General features: G+C 43.1%; 1 protein-coding gene across 7 annotated transcripts in view; it reads right to left on the bottom strand.

Annotated features, from left to right (window-relative positions):
- Window positions 1–14,026, bottom strand: part of MAX (MYC associated factor X) — a 29,454-nt gene extending 15,428 nt beyond the window's left edge. For 4 of the 7 annotated variants that reach the window (XR_008795069.1, XR_008795071.1, XR_008795070.1 and 1 more), the window contains exons 1-3: window positions 13,750–14,024; window positions 12,922–12,948; window positions 4,225–4,332 (exon numbers count right to left, since the gene is read on the bottom strand). Coding sequence is in view for 4 of the 7 variants with exons in the window: in XM_056133758.1 (XP_055989733.1) it covers window positions 4,225–4,332; window positions 12,922–12,948; window positions 13,750–13,785 (171 nt within the window). In the remaining 3 variants the exon portion in view is untranslated. Of the gene's footprint in view, window positions 1–4,224; window positions 4,333–12,921; window positions 12,949–13,749 lie in introns of all 7 variants that reach the window. The other 3 variants (XM_056133756.1, XM_056133759.1, XM_056133757.1) reach the window with 3 other exon arrangements.
- Between the last annotated feature and the right edge of the window lie 8,896 nt (window positions 14,027–22,922).

Below are 22,922 nucleotides of genomic sequence, written 5' to 3'. Positions count from 1 at the left end.
GGCATCCTCCACCCAGCTCCCCCGCCTTCCAGTAGCTAGACCCACCAACTGCCCTGTAACCCCATCAACAGCCAGGACCCAGAGACACTAAAGCCAAGCTCCCGGAAGCGTACAGTCACACGACCTCTTATTCTCTAGTTCTCACTCTCAGAGAAAACGGCAGGTTACTGAAAGTATCATACCCGCCTATATGCCTGACTAGGAACACCTGTAAAGGTTATTAGAGGCTGCCCCAAAAGCTTCTATCCCTCTCGGAGAGCCCAGCAAGCTACCGACAGCATCCCGCTCGCACGGCAGAGCCTGACAAGCTAACCATGGCATACTCGATATGTCAAAAACAGTAACAATGAATGGTCCTCATTCCCCTGATCCTGAAGGAGCCCCCAATATGTCATCAGGCTACACTAGCATGTGACAGGGACGAAAAGAGATGTTACTGGGTCCGCTCAAACGAATCGATAAACAGCGGGTTGATACACACACACACACACACACACACACACACGCACACACACACAAAATTATACCTTCCTCTTACTTAGGTTCCAATTAAATATATATATGTATATATATACATATATATATATAATTTTATTTTTTTCTTTAAAAACCAAAAGGCTGGAGCAGAGACAAAGTAAAGGAGTCACTGGCCTTTCCACATCTCAGTTCAAATTCCCCAGACTGCATATGGTCCCCCAAGCACTGTCAGGGCTCACTCCTGAGCAGGAGAGTCAGCCCCTGAGCAAAGCTGAGTACAGTCATAGTCTTTTCCCTCTCCTAAATAATAAAAATCAAAAGGCTTGGAGCCAGGGAGATAGCTCAAAGGCTAGTATGCATGACCTGTATGCTGGTACCTGTTGCCCACCCAGCACATCTGGTAGAGTCCCTGAGCACTGCTGGATGAAGCCTCAAAAACAAACACAAAACAAAACAAAAAGAAAAAGCATGAATGTGGGAGGGATGGGGCAGGTAACACCAACATTGTAAAGAATATAAAGAAATAAAACAAAAAATAGTCTAGGACACATGTAACATAATCTAAAACTATGTCACCCAGAACATAAAGATGCTCAGGGGTTTTCCTTAAAGAATCCAATATAAGCTCCCCGAGAGTCACAGGGTAAAAGAATCATCTCATGTAAGTTACATAATGTCACAACCCTAACTACCACAATTCAAATCTAGAATAAGCCAATTTCCTTCAGATCAGAGTATGCATTTTAAGACAAAAAAGAGAGGGCTCAGAAGTCTGAGAGACTGAAGTACTGTGAGACCCAGCCCGTCCCTGTGAGATGGTGCCAGCAGACAAAAACAAAACCACTAAGATGACAGAATGCTGATGTGAAGAGGCGGAGGTTCAACCAGAGCTAACAGTCAATTCCTTTACTGCGGCGGGGTGTGAAGTATTTGGATTTTAATAGAGGACAAAACTCATGGGAAACACCATCTAGTGAATTACCACATTGGGGGTTTAGGTCAGCATCAAAAATCTGACCCTGACCAGCTCTTCTGTCAGCTGCTCCTTCTCTGACCTTTCTGCTATCTATCTGCTCCCACCATCCCTTCACCTGTGCTGCTCTGGCACTCTGGCTGAATTTTGGGGGACAGGCTGAGGAAAGCTGCCAGGTTCCTGACACTCAACTCTGACTGGGCCTAGAAAGCTCATTGCTAGCAGGATGCATAAATGGTCCTTTCCTTCACTTCCTTTAAGGCTCAAATGCTGCCTTGCCAAAGAGCTTTCTTGTCTGTCCTAATGGAGACTACAATGCTTTCTTCTCTAAAAATTTTCTCCACAGCATTTAGCGTACCACATATATTATTAGTTCATTTTTCACCCTTTCCTCATCAGATGGAACTCCAGCTTTTTTTTTCTTGTGTGCTGCTATATTCTAAGCAGCTAAAATAGTATCTGGCAAATATTAAAATCTCACAAATATTAGTCTGAATGGAGTCAATGAGTGATAAATAGACGGACAACAATAAAGAATGAAGTTTTTGGTTTAAGGCTAACAGATTCCAACTGTAAAATTCCTTGAAGAAAGGAGAAGGAATTAAAGACAGTGTGATTTCAGGGACTTCAGGAAGAATTTTATTGCAAGGTAAACTAGATAAGGAAAAAGGACACACTTGAACTCCTCTGGTCTACTTCCCCAAGTGTTCCTGGCAGTCACCTGACTATGCAATAAACTGATTTCCAGGTTTGCCTCCAGAGGCTGACAGGCCACCTTTTGAAACACTGCCTGCTCATGAGTCCTGGTTGGATTCGAGACTTAGAGAGGCAGCTCATGTCCACTTAAGTTTTGAAAATAATGGTCTTCAACAGCTGGTCTGCAGGTATAAAAGGCTGAAAACCACTGTTTGAGACTGGCATTAATTGGTAACAGAGTATATGAATAAGCACTGACTGAGTAGTTCAGACATGTGCAAGAGATAATTCTTGCCCCTATGTACTTTGATTCAAAGGGTGAGTCTCTCTCTCCATCATAAAAATTTCCTGCGGTGCTCAGACAATGTTGTGCCTAGGAATGTTGTTCTTTCTGGTCAAGTATCTTGGTCCAAAGCCTTTAAACCAAAGCCACACCAAACAGACCTACCCCACGGCAAATTCTGCTTTTGTAAAACTAGTTATTCACAGGGCCTGTTTTATTTTTTCATAAAGATCAGACCTCTCCCATGCTTCAGTCATGTAGAAAGCTACAACTCAGATAAGGAAAAAGCAGATGACTTACCAGAATGGCAATATAAACAAAATGAAACCACAATGGTTCCAAACTTAATCCTGTAAAACCAAACAAACTGAGGACCACTGGAAAGCTAAAATAGAGGCCTAGTCAAAGCATACCTAAGAGCAAATATTTTTCTTCACAAAATGACTGCTCCTGAACTTAGTCCTATGCTAAGTTCCTCCCCACACCCACATGGGGAGTTTTCTTTTCTTCCCTTTTACTTCCCTCTTCAACTTCCCAATAAATTTTTCTACTTTCTTTACAAAAAAAAAAAAAGAAAAAGAAAAAAACAAAACCAGTGGATCACTGAATCAAAAAAATAAAGTCCCTCTTCCCAAAATGCCACCAGTTATCACTGATTTGCTACAGACAGCAGTCAAATGCACTCTATGTCAAAGACGGAACTGAGCAAATGTGTTTTCCCCAAATTCCAAGGAATACTTCAACCCACAGATCAGTTAGTTTTCAACTTTGATTTTTTCTGTATGTGGACTCCACCTCTACACCTGTCACCCAATCTCTCCGAGGAAAACAGTAGTTTGTGAAAGCCTACCGTGAAGCAACGGGCTGGGAAGAGGGCAAGGAAAGAGAGCATTACTTTCCCTCCGATTTCACATTAACATGTCTTTTTACAAGTTCCTGAAATAATTTTTCAAATTATATACTTTTTTGGGGGGGGGTACGGAGTACCTCTCCAGGGCAATCCCAGTGGGTGCTGAGGAGAGATGGAGCTCCAGAGATTAAACTCAGAGCCTCTGCATACAACAATGTACATACAATGTACATGCAAGTACATATAATGTACCTGAGTCCTTTGGGCTTCTCCCCAGCCCTTGTCTCATTGCTCTAAATGCCTTTACAAGTCTTTGTAATCAAAGTTACTGGTACCAGAAGATCATTTGTGTTCAGGCTGGTTCATATAGATTCCTGGGAGATTAAGTATTATAAAATAAAATTTCACATGGTGCTCTAGAGCATTTCTGACTCATGGACTCTCAAGAGTTACCTCACTATAACTATGAAGTTATTCTCTATACTAGTTTTTTTTTTCCGCCTTTTCCAACCAAGGTCCTCTTTCAAACGTGTTTCCTTCTTATGGTCCCAAAGGTTGGCTCTCTAGTCTTGTGCTATTAGTCCTCTATTTATATAAAATTTTCGCTTGGAATATCCTAGGGGCCCAAAGGGGACCATTAGGCCCCTAATGAAGAAATGTTGGTCTATAGTACTGAATAACTAAAATAATTTTCTGAATGAGTAATTTACTACAAATAATGCTAATCTTAAAATTAGCACTTGTCTTATAAGTAGCTTCATTTGATGCTGTTGCAAAGGGCAAACAATAGTAAGAAGGGTGTGATGGCAATCCTAAAAATTAAAAATGAAGTCATGCCACTTGAATATCTCTGACACCATCTCCTTCCAGGCAGATGAGTATCCTGCTAAGTCCATATCACCTTCTAAGAAATCAGCAGTCAATCAGTTTTCTCAATAAACTCACCTTCTCTCCTTGGAGTGATGGGACCGAGTCCCGCAAACTGTGAAAGCTGTCTTTGATGTGGTCCCTACGTTTTCGTTCCAGTGCATTATGATGAGCCCGTTTGTCAGCCTAGAGGAACGAAAGAGAGAGCATATTAGCAATGTCACTTCTCAAACTTGTTACAAATGGGTAGGGTACAGCCTGGAAGTTTATGCTGTCAGCGCAGTCCCTGGCAATTGGACTGGGAAGGATTATTGAGGTGGGCAGTTAGGAGTCTCCAGAATTAGGCTCTGCTAAAGGGGGAGAAAGGGGTGAGCAAGGCTTGCGACAGGAACATCCAAAGTAGCTCGATGCATCCAGCTCATGCATAAGTAAAATAAAAGTTATTCATGGGGACAAAGTGTGACTCTCCAGAAATGTCTTACCCCACCACTTACTTATGTAACAGAATAGCCGCCAGTCCATGGTTGGGAGATAACCAAAGAAGAGCTACAGTGGGACCTTTCCTAAAATATCACTACCCCCACTGCAAGAGACTCCCCACAGCAGGAGTCAGGTCATTAGTCGGAAGCTTCTTCTCCTGTGAAGCCCACCATCAAGACTATCTGGTCTCTACCTCACTACAAAGTACAAGCTTAAGACCTCCCCACCAAATTACACAAAAGAAATGAAAAGTTCTAGAAAATTCAGATGCATGGGTCTGAGATCAAGATAAGAGAGCTGATATAAGCATCAGCTACATTCTGAGCTCTTGGGTTTTTTTGTTTTGTTTTTGTTTTAGTGTGCTATCATGTACAAGGGTTTCCCCTCAAACAGGCTGTGCCAGAAAGGTTAGTTCTTAGACAGCAATCTTCTGACGTCCACATGCTCTGAATAAATTTCCTCAGGCACCTATGGCAAAGCAAGCTTATTTGGCAGCATTTAAATACCCTCAAACCAAAGTCTTTATCCTGCCCTCAGAATCACAAAGAACAATCAACTACAGAGCAAAAGACTGCCAACAAATCAAGAGTTGCACAATATATTGGCTTTGAGGATGAGACAGTGCAGAAGAAACTATAAGGGAGCTGCAGAAGGTCCCCACAAAAAGGGTATTCCCTCCAAATGAAATGCGAAAGCATACTGAACCTAAACCAAGAACTTCATCGCATCTGTACTTTGAGACTTATGCAAAATAATATACCCTGAGAATTTACCTTGAATACACAAAGCTGCACTGAGCTCACCTAAAGAGAAGTCTGTATATGGTAAATTGAGAAAGTTTTTTAACAGTATCCACAAAGAGTATCAGGAATTTAAAAAATGAAGCAACAAGTCAATAGCTAGGCATTGCACAAGTATGCCTCAAATTCAATAAACCCTACAGACAAAAATCTACTATGAAGACAAGGAACTGTCCTGTGAAAAAGATGATTTCAGGAGGGTGGAAGAAGCAATGGCAATTTTAGTTGCTTTGGGGTCTCTCAGAGACAGGATTCTTCAAAGCAGCACATTTACTTACTCTCAGGACAGATCCCCAAAGCATTTCTAAATCTCTGAATTCACTATACAATGAGCTTTTCTAAACTCCAGGGATATCTGGAATTTAAAGGAAACTGAGAGAACACCAGATAGATAGCCCAAGGCCAGCAGCGAGTAAACAGCAAGAATATAGCTACTTGCTAACAGTAGTACAAAACAGCTTGAGGGAACTGAACTGAGCACCTAACCCTTTTCAACTCACTGCTCCTACACTGGTAAATGCAACCATGCTCTAACCTGGATTTAAAAAGCTAAAAGGCTAAGAGATGATGGTATTTGGCATCTCTCCATTGCTGTTTGCTACTAACTCCCTAAAAAGGTTTATTTATATGCAAATTAATGTTCAGACTTTAGCCTTCAGCAGCAGCCCAAGACACTCCATGATCTCCTAAATCACCCAGATTCCTGGCCTTCCTCCCAGCTTAATAGTTGTGCACAGAAGCAGTGACACCAGCGACCCAACAATCCCTTTTACTGATATAAATAAAATTCAAATTGTTTTCTTTTGGTGAGAGTCTTGCAAATCACAAACAGCTAGAACCAAGCTGTTGGTTTCACAGAGGCCTGTGCTACAGGGGTGGAGCCAAGTATAATCTAACACCAAAATCATCCCCACAATGCTCTACTCCCTTCCCATTCACTGAGCCCTGAAAGGACTCAAATGGACAAGTCTTTCCGTTAGAGGATTGTAAGTGAATTTGGCTGTGGACCATCAGCAGAAATCTTGGCTTCTCATCTGGGGAGCCAGCCAAGTCTGAGAAGTTGGCTCAACAGGGAAGGCAGCAGTCCACTGCCTGGTAGAAAGATTGGGCTTGGGACTGTTGTTCTCAAAGCAGTAGATGGAATTTTTGTGGCAGTTCCAGGTCCAATTTAACTAGTGTAAGAGTGGAATCTTAGACCAATCCTTTTGCCATGTTTATCCCCAACCTGCTATGATGAACCGGTTTTTAAAGCTCTCAGAAACAGTGGCAATCGGGTAGTTTCTCCTCCCCAAGTCTCATTTGAAAGAGCAAGCTGGAAATACATGGAACTGAGCGGCTGGCCACAGTGGGGAGGGTGCTCGTCTTGCATGTGGCCGACCCAGGTTTGATCTTGGGCATCCCATATGGTCCCACAAACACTGCCAGAAGTTGATTCTTGAATGCAGAGACAGAAGTGACCACCCCTAAGCATCACCGGGCTTAACTCCCAAAACAAAACAAAAAAGAAGAAAAAAAAAAAAAAGAAAGAAACAGACAAAAACGTACAGAACCAACATACCTAAATTTAGGCAACTATGAACTTAATGACAATTCCTAGTGGCTTGCAAAAACATGTAAAAGACCTTTACAAGAAGCTGAGAGTTGTTTTAGAAATATTTCCAAACTACAGATCCATCTATAGACCTTTAACACTGTTCTCCTGGCTAACCCTCAATTCATTTGACTCGAGGGCCACTGCCAGCCTGATCAATCCCTTGTTAACTCTCTTCACTTGCAAGGCAATCCTTTTGAAAGGAACAAGAGTCCAAAATGAAGGGGAAAAAAAAACTGGGTGGACACCCCCAGCCAGGATAAGGCATCTGAGAGCCTTTGACAAAATCAAAATGAGTAGAAAATGCCAAATGTCTAAAATGAAGCTAATTTAGATGAACTAGGGGCCAGAGAGATAGTATAGCAGATAAGGTGCTTGTTGTTCATGTCATCAATCAGGACCCTTAGCCCTGCCAGGAGTGATCTGAGTGCAGACCTAGGAATATGCCCTAAGTATCACTGGGGTGTGGCACAAAACCAAAAAATAAATAAAAAAGGATAAACTATCTTTCTCTCCCCTATACCGAGAAAAATGTCAGATAACAAAAATAGGTTCTAGCCTTCTAGGAAAGCATCCACATGGAACTGGGCTCAATTCTAGGAGATAATGGAAGTATTCTTGAACTGACAGCAGGCCTCCAGATATCTTTCCATATATCCCATATGAGCAATGATAGTATGCTATTCTGCAAACTAGAATTGTGAATTCTACCAGGAAATCCTTCCTTTGGGGCATCCCAGGCTAATAGAAGTACTAAAGGGGTGAGTGATACTTAAGAATGGCCCCACACATGCTAAACAGAAACTCTAGCTTCAAATCTCTTTCAGCTTTGCCATTTCTGCCAAAGGTTTTATTTCTTTGGTACCTCAATTTTATTTCTACCAAACTTTTTCACATTGGCAGCCCAAATCTCATACTACAAGCACATGCATTTTCAGTGTTGCTAATGTTGAAAGCAAGTACTTTTTTTTGTTAGCCAGAAAATTGCTAAATTAGCAGGTTATTCAAGCTAAGTTCTGTTCAAAACTGGAGTCAATCTTTTAAAATTACTTCCAACTCACTCCATAGAAAATATATTGTCACTGAGGCATTATACCAGTCAGCAGTCTTACTTCATACACGTTCTATAAGTAGCAAATATAGCATGGGGAAGTAAGTGCTACATTATTCAAATATGCACACACTTCTCCAGATCAATGCCATTTCTTGCAGGCTATCTTATACCTATCCCTGTAATAAAGGGAGTCTTCTCAATTCCAATATAGAAAATTCTCAGCATATAGGAAATTTGAACAGAATTGTTACTGTTCTTAATTAATGTAACCGTTGTATTTTGTAGGGAAAAGTGTTTCTGTGATTATTAGTTATTAAACACTGACACTGAAAATACAGACTCAAAACATCAGAAAATGTCAACCTGTTACTTCTGACGTAATGTAGAATAAAACTGAATTTCTAAGTAATATTAATGTTAATCAACAAGAAAATGGCAACATGAAATAATGGGTATCCAGATGAGAAACTCAAAAAGGTTGGAAGCTTTGGTAACTTCCCAATTCCTCTTCATCTTGAACGCCTAGTAAACATTCCTAAAATCTAGAACATGTGTCTTTAAAGTTTTTTTAAATTATTACTGCCAAACATTACATAGGAACACCATTATACAAAAAAAGTCAATAACGAGAATTATTTAAAAGAGTAAGGATGTCTTGATCAAGAAATTTTCGTTGACAGCAAAACTCTATTCTTTCTCAACTACTTCATTATTGGCCCATTGAAAAGACAAGCAGGAGAACATCCAATATTCTAGCAAACAGAACACTTAAGAGTCAAGCCTGACATTTCTGTTATCTGTCAATTTTCTTCACAGACACAAAGTATACCACCTATCTCGCAGCACTCCTGCCACGTACAATAGCAGTTTCCTGAATAACTCTCAATCTCGAAAGCAACCAAGCCCACTCCCTTAAGAATATACTACAATTCCTGAAGAAACAAAGAACACTGAGAAGTTAAAAATATTTCATAAACAGAGGGGCAGAGAGATAGTACAGTGGGTAAGGTGCTTGCCTCACACGTAACTGACTGGGTTTGGATCCTAGCACCACATATGGTCCCTGAGCGCAACTAGAAGTGATTTCCCAGCAGAGCCAAAAGTAAATCCTGAGCATAGCCATGTGGGCTGCCAAAAAAATCAAAGAAAAATTTCATACAATAAAGACCTAGAAATGGAACTACAGTGTTTTTAAGTCCCCCAAACAGGTATACCTGCTACATCTTCAGCTCTCACGAAGGACAGTAAGCTAAAAAAAACCTGGGGTTTTGGGAAAAACTAACTCTGTATTTCTAATATTCTTATACATATATTTATATTCTCTCCAAAAGGGATTTCCCAAACAGAAATAAAACAGAAGAATCACTTTCATACAATATACCTGCTTCAGAAAATTATCTTTAAAAATGCAACTTTTGCTCAAAAAAGAAGGTAACATCATCACATTATCAGTTGGAATCTAGGATGTATTAAATTCATAATTAAAATGTACTTAGGGATTACTTCCTTTAACAGAGTTTACTGGTCACTAAAGATGTTTTCCCTTTTCGTCAAATCAGTTTCACTTTCTGTTACAATTAGCTTTACTTCCTATTCTGTTCTAACAGGGCATTCTACATTTTCAATGTAGTAAGGTCAGAACTACTCTATGTAGGAGTAGTTAAAACATGAATTCAGAGCTTTTCCCACCAACTCTTTGAAAGTTCTTTTCTAGGGGCTAAAGTGACAGTAGGGTAGGGTGTTTGCCTTGCACACTGCTGAGCTGGGTTCAATCCCTACACTCCATATGTTCCCCAGAGCACTGCCAGGAATAATTCCTGAGTGCAGAGCCAAGAGCATCGCTGGGTGTGACACAGAAGTTTAAAAAATAAATAAAAGTTCTCCTCTAGTCCTACATTTTTTTTTTACAATCCACATCCATTTCTGAACTAAGGCTAAGTGTAAGAATCACTTTTTTCCAAACTTTAAAAACATATACTTATTATTTACACTATTTAGTAACAAAATTTTTCACAGGTTTAAAAAAAAAACCTTGAAATTTTTATTCTGCATCTTCTTGATGACTGCCTGATATACTATAAATTTTGCCTAAAATATCTAAATACCTCTCTTGCTTCTCTTGATGTTACTACAGTCACCTTGGGCCAGACAGCATTTAAATACCTCAGTGTGTGTGTGGGGGGGGGGGGCAGGGAGGGACATGCACGGGGCACAGATGCAGCTCAAGGTGCTTGTCTTACATGCCTATGACTTTGGGCTCTAAAAAAAATTTTTTTTTAAATAAAAGAAAAAGAAAAAATAAAAGAAAAAGGAAAAAGTCTCAACAGGACCAGGAAAACAGATCTAGGGGCTAGTGAATATGCTTTGCATAAGGGACCCCTAAATCCAATCCCCAGCACCACAGCAGCCTCTGAGCAGCTGAGTGGTTTCAAAACAAAACAAAGTCTCAGTAATATGTAAAATAAATTCAAACGCACTTCCTCTGCCCACTTCCATCACCCCCAAATGAATGAATAAAATCTTAGGCACCTAAACACTAAATTAAAAATATCCAGATAGGGGGCCTGGAAGGTAAGGGAAGGCCCCTGCCTTGCAAGCTGTTGACCCAGGTTCTATCCCCTGCATTGCATAAGGTTCTCCGCCTGGGCGTGATCCCTGAGCTTGGAGCCAGGAGTAAACCCTGAGCACCGCTGGGTATAAAACCAAATAAATAAATCAGATACAAGAAGGAAAATAGCACTCTACAAGAGTGAAAACATTTCAAGTCAGTAAACCAATTTGGGGCCATAGTGAATGTACAGTAGGCAGGGTTTGCCTTGTACGCAGCTGACCCAGGTTCGATACATGGCATTCCATATGGTCCCGAGCACTACCAGGAGGGATTCCTGAGTGCAGACCAGGTGTAATCCCTGAGCATCGTTAGGTGTGACCCAAAAAAGCCAGGAAAAAAAAAATAAACCAATTTATATCAACACTTATATAGACAAGGATTTTGAAAGCACACTGCCTTCAATAAGTGAGCTTAAAAAGAAAAAAAATCCTTTCACTAGAAAGTCAACATTCAATTCAAATAATTCTGCAAAAGAAGCCTGACTAAACCCTATCTTCCAACTCTGGTTAATTAAACCTTGGGACATATTTTATAACTGAAGGAAAAAATTATTTTAAACAGATTGGCTCTCAAACATGAAACTCCTTTTTCATACTCAGAACTAAAGTAACTACATTAAAATTTTTTTCAAATAAATATTGTTTATCTTATTACTTCAAGGAGAAATAAAACTACTGTATTTTTAGTGACTATTTTTTAGACCCATGGTAACGACTGCATCCTTGAGTTAACATCAGCTCTCAAATAATACTGTATTTAATTGCTTCTATGCTTATACAATCCGAAGAATGTTTGCATGATCTAATGAAGAGCAGGCACAGGTGAGCTTTCTTTTGCTCTGTGGCCATCTAACTTATTAGACATGAGGTATTAAAGTGACATCCTACAAATTTTAACAAGTTGAATGTCTCATTCGTCATTTTAAAATTCAAAACTAGGCAGGGATACAGTTTGGTGGTAGAGCAAATGCCATGCATGTGTGAGGCTCTGCAGTTCAATCCTTTAGCACAAAAAAAAAAAAAAAAAAAAAAAAAAGGGCAAAAAAAGAACAAAACACCTCAAAAACATAAATTTATGAACTTTTTTTTTTAAAATCAGCCATCTGGAAACACCAAAGCCTTATTCCCATGTAAACAACTCATTGGCATTTAGAGGCTGCCATTTCAGGAGAGGCAAGTGCTCTCCCGTACACTGTTGCCTCTTCTCTCTACTGTATCCCTAACCCACCCCTCCCCCCTGCGTGTGTGGAGGGTTCACATCTGAATTCTGAGTCATAAAATTTCATCCTAATCCCATGTGCCGAGCAATTGAAACTAGGATACGCTTCTTTGACTCACACTTATCTTGTTTCTATTTTTTCCTTTTCCGTTTTGATTGGTGGGAAAAAAAAACCGTTCTTTCTCAGGCTCCTAAGACCCAAGATCCGTCTCCACCCAAACTCAAAGAAAAATCTACTGCAAACTTGAGTATCAGCAACATTCTGAGACAGTATCAATCCCACTGCACAGTGTCATCCACTGCCCTTTTGTAACCCTTTCTGCGATGCCACTGCCACCGAATTTCTGCTTTTAAACGCTCTCCTTTCAACTCAAAACATTGCCAGCCTGCACAATAAACGGTACGTGTCACTTTCCCGTGGCTCTTCCACTTTTCCCAGTTTCTTCTCGAGACTAATACCAGGCTCTGCTAGATACTACAGGTCTACGGCAGTCACATGACTTAAGTGCTTATTACATGGATCTTCCAGCTTCACACAACTATGCAGACGTTTGAGAATCCACTTATCCCAGGGCAAACCTAACCACTTTCAGCCTAGAAATAATGCCCTGTTCACTCCAGAAGGACGCACTTCTCACTGCCCACTTCACACTGAGCCAAGGACCTGCCGATCTGAACAAACAGCAGGATTCCCTTCTATGCATACGGCTCCTCTGTCCTCGCTGCCCGTGCCGGGCACTTTTGCAGGCACCTAAACTGACCACCTGAGAATCGAAAACTGTGAGCGATCTGTAAGCCCGCCCCGCCCAGAATCAAGCCCCACCTCACCTGAGCGAGGAACAGGAGAGTTTGCTATGGTTAAAAAAAAAATAAAAGAAAAAAAAATCAACAAAACAAAACAAGAAAAAAAAATCACATAAAAATAAAAAAACTAGAAGGCTTTCTCTCGAGCCCCCCCCCGCCCAAAAAAAGAACTAGAACTGAACGGAAATGAAAATGAAATGGAGAGTAGGAGACGTACCGCAGATTGAAACCTCGGTTGCTCTTCCTGAAATAAGAGAGAAAAAAAAATAGAAAATATAGAAGTTATTTTTACACTTCGCAGTCGATAATAAGAAAGAAAATGCCGGCGGCGGAGGAAGCGACGGGTGGGGGAGTCGGCCCGGCGCCCCCCTTCTTCCCTCCCCACGCCCCCATCCCCCTCAGCGGGATCCGGTGGCGGGGCAGGGGGGTGCGGAGGGCCGCTCCGCCTTCCGAGATCCGACCAGGGTCGGAGGGGGTCCAGGGCACGGTCCTCCTCCCGCACCCCGGGACGGGACGGGGGTGGGGGGGCAGCTCGGGGCATCTGCGCACTGGCCAGCCTCCCGCGCCCTCCCTCACCCAGCAAGGACCCGCGGGGTCACCAGTGGATGCGGGTCGCACACCGAGGGGACAGGTTCTGGGCACCGTCCCCTACCCCCACCCCCCGGATCCGGACAATGGGATCCCGGGCACAGCTCATCAGTCCACCACCACCACCCCCCACCCGCGCCTGGCACCCTCCCCCTCCCCGAGCAGGACAGGGTGGGAGCAGGGAGATCGCAGCACCCTTCTCCAGGGAAGTGGCGGGGGTCCCCGCGGCCGCGTGTCTCCTCCCCACCACCGGTCCCAACAGGCCGCTCCGGCCAGCAGCCCGGCGGGGAGCGAGCCGGGAGCGCGACGGAGGCGGTCCCGGCCCCGGGGAGGGGGTGGGGGGAAGGGGCAGGCGGCAGCGGCGGCCCGGCCCCCTCCCGCTGGCGCCCGGCTGGGAGCCCTGGCCGCTGTCCCCGCTTGACAACCCGCACGGGAAGGAAGAAGCCCCGGGACTCACGTCGCTCTCCACCTCGATGTCATCGTTATCGCTCATTTCCTACGGCCCAGGCAGCGGCCACTGCAGCGGCGGCGGGGAAGGGGAAGGGGAGGGGGAAGTCCCCGACAACAACGAGCCGAGTCCCCCCTTCCACACACACACACTCACTCACTCACTCACTCACTCGCTCACTCACTCACTCACTCACACACACACACAACACGGGCGAGAACCACCTCCTCACTGCAGCACCGGATCAACGGCGGCACGCACGCCCGGTCGGCCCCCCGCCACGTGACCGACTCGTCACGCTGGGGCCGCTGAGCCTTGTAGTTCTGCTCCCTTTGACTGACGGCCCAATGTGGACCGGAAGAACTACAAATCCCACAAGGAACTGCAAGCGGTCTCCGCCAGCCCGGCTTGTTGACGAAGCCCACAGCGCCTGCGTGCCCCGTGGAGGGGCGGGGAAAGGGCCTGTGCGGTGTCTTCTGGGAGTTGTAGTCCGCAGACCGCGAGTTGTCAGGAGATTTTCCTCCCCAGGCAGTAGAGGCTGCTGGGAGGACAGGACACGTGGAGCGAGCTGAGGCTCCTGGAGCCCGGCTCTGTCTGGAACGCAGGCGCGGGGCCCGGGTTACTGGGTGGAGATTCTAGGGGAGTAACTGGCCGCCTCAAATGCTAAGTTTACTTGCTGCGACTTTGCCCTCTCTTTCATTTTGCCCTCTTGATATCCCAGTCGTTGCAGTTTTTTTTTTTTTTTAATCTGTGAAGTAATCCCTCTTGGGTCGAGATGGGCGGGATGTGGCTGCAGCTGCTGACTAGGAGATGTAACTCCAGATGTCCACGACCTTTAGGATCGCACTATGTCGGTGGCGGAGGTTGAAGGGGGTAGGAGAGTCTCAAGAACAGGTGTTCAAGTGATGTTACAAGAACTCCGCTGAGCGTCAGCTCCTGCTCCCAGAGAATCTTTAATTTATCCAGGAGTGGGGCCAGAATGGGTAGGGCATGCAGCCGATGCCCAGCACCTCTCTGTTCCCTGAGCCCACCAGGAGTAATCCCTGAGCACCGCTGCCATGTGTGTCCCCAAAACAACAAAAGTCTCCAAACAGGAGTGAGTCATCCTAGCTATTCAAGGGAGGCGCTCATATGTATTGCCGCTGATTCTCAAGGACTTGTTTATATGGAGGCAGAAACCCCTCTGAGTTCGTTGTACCTGAATTTTCAGTTCAGAGATTCATAATTAAGAATTGCAGAAAGGGGGGGAGGGTACTAGAGAGATAATACAGATGATAAGGTGCCTGCCTTGCATGCAGTGGACCCAGGTTCTATCCCTAGCACACTCAAGTGATCCTGAGCACAGAGCCAGGAATAAGCTCTGGACACCATCAAGTGCAGTCAGAAAGCCAAACAAATAAAAAGAACTGGAAAATAATAACAAAAAGGGAATCGTGCAGCTCCCTGTCCAGTTCAAATCATTTATAAATGGTGATGTGCTGTGTGATCTTTCCACCTGTTACTGAAAAAATCTAACATGTTCCTGCAAGGAGATGCCAGAATATTCTGCAGTGGTCCTAACCTATGTGCAGCCCACAGCTGTGGAAGCAATTAGGAGACTGCCCTGACACCATTTTAAAAGGGGTCATCTAAGTCTCATGGGAAGAAAACTCCAAGACTTCCATCCAGTGATAAAATGATCAACTACTACTTTTCTAGTCTCTGTAAGAAACGTGTAGAGGAGGGGCTGAAGAGATAGTATAGCTGTGTAATGTGCTTGCCTTGCACACTGCTGAGCTGGGTTTGATCTCTCGAACCCAATATCATTTCCCAATCACTGCCAGGAGCTATTCCTGAATGCAAAGCCAAGAGTGTCCCCTGAGCATCACCTCACTGGTTGTGGCTCCAAACCATAAAAAAAAAAAAGCAAAAAGAAATGCACGTAAGGATATACAGCAAAAACATTAATGGCATTTGTCTCTAGAAAATGGGATTCAAGTGAGTTTTTAAATTTTTGTTTTTAAATGAGCATTGTTCTGCTGTGAAAAAGAAAATAAAATTCTCAACAAGTCCATTATTTTTCCTAAGGAACAAACTTCTCAAGCAAAAGTGCTCAGGAAGACAGACCCCTCCTTTGCACATGTCTCTTTACTCTGACTATCTTTGATGGGGGCAGGGCAGGGGAATGGGAAAGTTTCAGCAGGATTCAGTTGGCAATCTCAAATCACTCAGGATCACTCCAAGAGGTTTTAATAAAGGTCTTGAACACAGTCAACCGAGGTTCAATTCCTGGCATTACAAATGGTTCTCCAAGCACTATCAGGAGTAATTCCTGATTGCAGAGCCAGGAGTAAGCCCGTATGGCCCTAAAACAAAACGAAACAAAACAAAATGACAACAAAAGAGATTGCTTACAAATGTGAGGGTGAAGGGAAACTACAGGCAGTCCCTGATTTCCATGATTCAGTTTAGGATGTATTAGTCTTTGGAATGGTGTGAAAGTGATAAGCATTCTGTAAAAAAGGTGCTTCAACTTTTGAGCTACAGCATTCTGCTGTTCCCTTTCAGTTCAGTAGCTAATAAATTACATGAGATATTCAACACTTCATTAGAAAATAAGCCTTATGTTAGATGATTTTGTGCAATTGTAGTTTAATGTAAATGTCCTGAGTATGCTTGGCAAAAAACTATGATGCTTGATAGGTTGTGTATTAAATGCATATTCAAAATAGCAAAGTTTCCACTTAGACAGGCTTATTTATTATAAATATTGAGAAGATTTTGCAAGGGATTGCATAGCACCCTGGGATCTTTGCCCACCCTAGGTCTGTGTGGGAATTCCCCTAGCCCTGGCAGGAGTGATCCCTGAGCACAGAAGCAGGTGTAAGTCCTGAGTACCACTGAGTGTGATCCAAAAACCAAAACCAAACAAACAATTGAGCCACCACAGATTAAATTTTTTTTCTCTAGTTTAGTTTTATCACTAGACTACTGCTTTAGTCTCTGTCTAATCTATATCCGTCTCTGGTGGGAGACCTGAACATCAGGCCTCTTAATCCCCAACATTCCTTCCACATTCATGGATTCATCTGATCAATCAACGGTTCTGATGTGCCCCAGGACCTTCATCATCTCATCTGCTCAATCAGCTACTCTGGAATGCTCTTAGCTCCCTCTGCAGGTGCTTCCCTACTTAGGGCTCTGTATCTCTCATTAGGACAAAGGTCTCCTAAGAAGACTGACTGCATCCAAGAGCTACTTGTTCTCTACTTAATAGCCAAACCAATCTAGCAGGAATAAAATACCTTCACTGCTTTGATTCAACTAGTCAGTCCCTCTAAAATACCTCAAGATAAAGTTTAAATTTCATAGATTGGCAAACAAGGCCCCCCTTCATTATCTGGCTTCTTTGTCAGCCTTCTTCATCTTTCTGCTTCTGCTCTCTCATCCTCTATTCTCCAGACATGCAAAATGTCTTACCTTTCCCCCAAGGACCACATTTCCCTTGCCTTTTGAGATTTCCACATATTGATCCTTCTACCCTGAGTGGTCTCTCCTCTGAAACTACTTACCATTCACACCACTTTTCTTCTAGTCATTTGGAGTATAACCTTTGCCTCCTTAAGGAAGTCCTCCTGGGCTTTCTAAGGATAGATTAGTTTCACATTTAATATTTCCATAGAACCTGGTATGTCCTTATTTTAAAAAACAAAATTACCTTTCATGCTTCCAGGAGTGATCCCTGAGCAGAACCAGGAGTAAACCCAGAGCAGAGCCAGATGTGACTCAATGCAACAACTACAACAAAATTAACTCAAATAAATTTGAGGATCTAGTTGATTTTATTCAGGTATCATCCCATCTATCAAGTAGAAAGGTACTATAGAGTTGTATAAAACAGAAGGTTGTTGTGATCAGAAAGTGAGTAGGAAAAGCTAATCAACAAAAGTAAAGAAAGATTATTTCAGGCATGTGTGAGGCCTTGGATTAGATTTTGGGGTGGAGGATGGGAAAGATTATTTCAGACAAAGTCACCTTCCCTTAGATGAAGGCATGGGGTAGGAATTCTTCTACAGATTACCTCCCTAGAACTGACCTGGGAATTATAGATTGGTTAGTTTAAAATTCCAGGTTTGTGCTGAGAGATAGTATAGTGGATAAGGCATTTACCTTGCATGTGGCCAATCCAGGTTGGATTTTTGGCTTCCCATATTGTCCCAGAGCACAGACAGCAGTAATTCCTGAAAGTGAAGTCAGGGGTAACTCCTGAATAACTCCAGCATGGTCCAAACATGAAGGAAGAAAAGGAAGGAAGGAAGAAAGGAAGGAAGGAAGGAAGGAAGGAAGGAAGGAAGGAAGGAAGGAAGGAAGGAAGGAATTCCAGTTTGGGGGGAGATCAAAATTGCAATTCAGGTTAGATATTAAGTCTAACTGGAGAGCTTAGCATAAATGATTCCATTTGGGGCTTTTGTCCCTAAACTTTTTTCCCAGCACTGATTTACTTTTCATTGCATAGCTCCCCACCAGATCCCTGTAAAATCTAGGAGAGCGGCACTAACCTGGTTGGCTGCTTTCGGACACCCAAGATTTGCACTCAGTGGCTATACTGTTGACATAATGATTCTGGTATCTGACCGCTCTTGAGGACCTTGGTCTCTCCCCAGATGGTCATGTTCATTGTCATCGATGTTTGAAGGTCTTCTAGCTCAGACCTTCCAGGACATCACATTTGGCATCTGGATGTCACCTATAGGTTCTCAGACTTACCTCTTCAAAACAACAATGGGAGTGGTGGGATGCAAGGCAAGCAAGCTCCTTAACCCCTGTAGTATTTCTCTGGCCTTTATGATTTTTTTTTGCCTTTATGATCTTGATCTTAGTGACCTCCTCTCATCCATCTCACCTTCTACACCGTGTCTCAATTCCTTTGTTGAAATCCTGATACCTGGTGGGAGGGTATTATAAGCTGAGCCTCTGGAGCGCTGGCCCTCAAGGGGAATGAAGATTAATGCCTTATTAACAAGATTCCAGAGACCTTCCTAGTGAATATTCAGACCTGCACTCCTGCCATCCCCTTTCTGAGGCTTCAATAGGTGTGGAAGTTGCTTTGGCAAAGCTCCCGGACTCAGTGACCAGGATCCACCTTGGGCAACTCATCATATCCATCCATACGCAGCTGTAGAAAGGTGCCACATAAGACTCCCCAGCTCTATCAAAAAACAAGTTCAAATTCCTCAGCTGCTAGAAGTCCCATATCTCTAAGATGTGGAGCTTAACCAAGTTGAACGTGGATGTATTTGAAGACAGGGTGGCTGAAAAGTGTGGTGTTTCGTGCATTCCTAATTGTGACCCCTGGATCAGTGGCGGGTTCTGCATTCCTCAGAGCCTAGAGCCTGGGAGCTGCCCCCTTCCAAGTCACCCAAGTTACACCCATCATTAATTTTGTGTATGTGTGTGTGAGAGAGAGTGTATGTTTGTGTGAGTGTGTGTGAGTGTGTGTGTGTGTGTGAGAGAGAGAGAGAGAGAGAGAGAGAGAGAGAGAGAGAGAGAGAGAACTTCAGAAAGATTCCTCTTGGTCATGTGAGGGCATAGTGGACACACACTGTCTTATGAACCAGTGAGTAGACACTGAGCAGAAGGTGCTGAACTTTCACTCTCCAGAACTGTAATGGTTTTGTTTTGTTCATAAACTCCTCCATGCTGTGCTACTTGTTACAGTATCCTGAAGGAACCAAGGCAGTCACCACCTGCTTTTATTTGGTGCTGCTTACTTATAGACACCATCAGACTCTGAGTCCAAGGAAAGCTCTCGTTATGTCTCGTGAGTTGTATCCCTGACACCAGCAAGGTAGCTGGTATGTAATGGACACATATTCAATACTGGGGGACTGGATCTTACCATCATTTATCTCCATTCCATAGTCCTTAAAGACTGCATGCATAAATGTTAATTCACTCCTTGAAAAGTCTAGGAAGAATCATAATAATGACGTCACCCTGCCAAGGGCTGAGGAGAGCTTCTATGGCTTGGGGTTGATGACAATTAAAGAGACTATTGGCTTGAATTCTGCACACAGGGAGCACAGCCAGACAGTTCCTGCTGATAATACTCAGCTCTGAATTCTTCTCAAAACGTGTTTTGACAATTCTGAGGATTTAGAGGTCAAGGGGCAGAGAAGGAGATTAAGTCAAGGGCCAGTCTGTATTTAGCCTACACCGACTTGTCCTTGAACTAATTTGACTCCTTTGTCAGAACACCAAAGACATTCTTCAAAGTTTTTGTAAAGAAAGAGATGGCAGCTGTTTTCTTCCATAGCGCCAAAGTTGTCTTCTATAGGCACTGGTTGTTTGTCGATAGAATTTGTTGCATTGGTCACTTTGGCTGTTGTTAACGATATATAGTGATTTAAATAATGTGGGAGAAATTTCAACCTAAAGAAATGATATTGCACAGGCTATATGGCCCATTGGATAGTCTAGGTCCAATTTATAGAGCACAAATAAACAAAAACTGCAGATCTTTACTAGAGAGATTTTAGGTGAAAGGGATCATACCCTTAAATTAATTAATTTGCTAGTTGTGGGGGCCACTCCCGTGGGATTGGAAGGAGGGTCATTCAATGCTGGGGATTAAGCCCAAGGCACGTGCTGAAGCACTTGAACAACATCCCTTGCCCCAATAACTTAAAATTTAAAAAATAATATAGTCAAAAATAGTACAATATATGCCACTTTACTTTAAAACTAAAAAACAAAGCCTTCACTCTAAAAAATACTTAAAATGAAGATGAAAAAAGCTGGAGATCTATCTCGGCAACAGAGTAGTTGCCTTTCTTATGTGAGGACCTACCTATGTTGGATCCCGGGCACTGAAGAATAAGTAAGTAAGTAAGTAAATAAATAAATAAATAGGGGTTGAGACCACAAGATTACAGGGGTTAAGGTGATTGCCTGCCTTGCATGTGGTTAATCATGATTAAATCATGGCAACATAAACGGTTCGTCAACCACCCACATGGGTCAATTCTAAGTACTGTAGCAATGTAGCACTGTCCTCCCATTGTTCATCAATTTGCTCGATCAGGGACCAGTAATGTCTCCATTGTGAGACTTGTTGTTACTTTTTTTTTTTTTTGGCATATCGAATACATCACGGTTAGCTTGCCAGGCTCTGTCATGTCAGTGGAATACTCTCTGCAGCTTGCTGGGCTCTCCAAGAGGGGCGGAGGAATCGAACCTGGGTCAGCAGCGTGTAAGGCAAATGCCGTGCCCACTGTGCTATTGCTCCAGCCCACTTCTAAGTACAGAATCAGAAATGATCCTGAGCACTGCCAGGTGTGGCCTCTTTGGGGAAGAGGCTGGAGTGATAGTACAGTGGGTAAGGCACTTGGCTTGTACGCAAACAGCCTGAGTTCGACCTCTGGCACCACATATAGTTCCCTAAGCCCCACCAGAAGTGATCCCTGAGTGCAGAGCCAGGAGGAAGCCTTGAGTTAAAACAGGGGCTAGGAGGACTGGTTAATGTTTGGAATCAATCACAGGTGTGTGGGAGTTGGAGGGCAGGTAAGCTAGAGAAGAAACCAGTATGACAATAATAGCTGGAAGTGATCATGCTAGATAAAAACAGAGTGTTAAAAGTAAGTAAAAGGATATTCTTGATAACCTTTCAGTATCTGTATTGCAAACCACAATCCCCAAAGAGCTAGAGAGAGAGAGAGAGAGAGACAGAAACAGAGACAGAGAGAAGAAAAACATCTGCTATAGAGGCAGTCTGGGGGGTGGGATGTGATGGGAGGGAACTTGAGGACACTGGTGCTGGGAAATGTACAGTGGTGGAGGGATGGGTGTTGGAACACTGTATGACTGAAACTTAATCATGAACAGCTTTGCAAGGGTCTATCTCACAGTGATTCAATAAAAAAAAGGAAGGAAGGAAGGAAGGAAGGAAGGAAGGAAGGAAGAAAGAAGGAAGGCAGGCAGGCAGGCAGGCAGGCAGGCAGGCAAGCTCTGAGCACCACCAATGTAGTCCCTAAACAAAATACAACAACAATAAAAAACTAAAAATGAGAGATGGATAAATAAAACATCAATTCCAGGGGAGACGGTACAGTGGGTAGGGTGCTTGCCTTGCACATGGCCAACCCAGGCTTGATCCCTAACACCCTGTCTGGTCCTCAGAGTCCTGTCAGGAGTGATCCCTGAGTATGGAGCCAGGAACAAGCCCTGCTGGGTATGGTCCTAAAACAAACAAACAAACAAACAAAAACGCAGCAGTTTCATAGGAGTCTTCATTATAACGCTACAAAAGGCAGAATGTGTGCAGAGAGCAGTTTGGAAGCCACTCTGAATGTGACAGATTCAGCTTTGATCCAGTTCTTTGCTTACCAGAGCAGGAATATTTTGCCTACAAACACCAAGTTCCTTCTACAATAGTGGAACACAGCCCAGGGCATAGTTCCTCCAAAAGTGTTCTTGGTCTCCTCTTACAGCAAAAAGAGGGACCTTGGAAGGCATAGAGCTTTGTGAAATTTAGATACCAATCTACAGATGTTTCTTATCCAAATTAATTGATTAATTACTGATGCTATTTAATCTGGTAGCTTCAAATACTGGATGTCCATAGAAAAGTGATGGCAGGAGAGAGTAGTAACCGTTGAGGCAACAATCTGGGGGCACCTAATCCAAACATAGTGGAAGAAGCTCCATATGAGAGCCCAGAGACCCTGATTCCATTGGAGTTCCAGACCAAGGACCCCACCCCCCGACCTAGCAAAAGTGAGAGAACTTGCCTGAGGAAGTGAAAATATGGGATATAATGAGAAATTGTGGTTGACAATATTTTGCTTTGCTTTCTTTTAACTGAGCTGTCATAAATATTTAAGGTATAATTTATTCTTTAAGCACACATTTCTGCCAACATTAACAGATGCATGCAATTATACAACCTAGGGCCACAATCAAGTTGGTAAAAATAGAGCAAGAATAAAAATTCTGAGCTCTAAAATTCACTTGTGCCTCTTTCATATCTACCCTTCAAGCTATGTCCCCATGCCCTGTCCCTCGCTCTGAAAACCTTCCCTAACCTGTTTTCTACCTCTGTAATTTTACTTATTACAAAACATCAAAGAAGTGGAATTATACTATGTATAGCCTCTGGGTTTAACTCTTTCTCTTTTCATTTCCATTCATCCACGGTGTTGCAT

Source organism: Sorex fumeus, unplaced genomic scaffold (assembly GCF_029834395.1).
Source record: "Sorex fumeus unplaced genomic scaffold, SorFum_2.1 ptg000098l, whole genome shotgun sequence".
NCBI classification, from domain to species: Eukaryota; Metazoa; Chordata; class Mammalia; order Eulipotyphla; family Soricidae; genus Sorex; species Sorex fumeus.
Note: the sequence above shows the minus strand (reverse complement) of the source record. Positions and strands in the feature narration are given on the sequence as shown.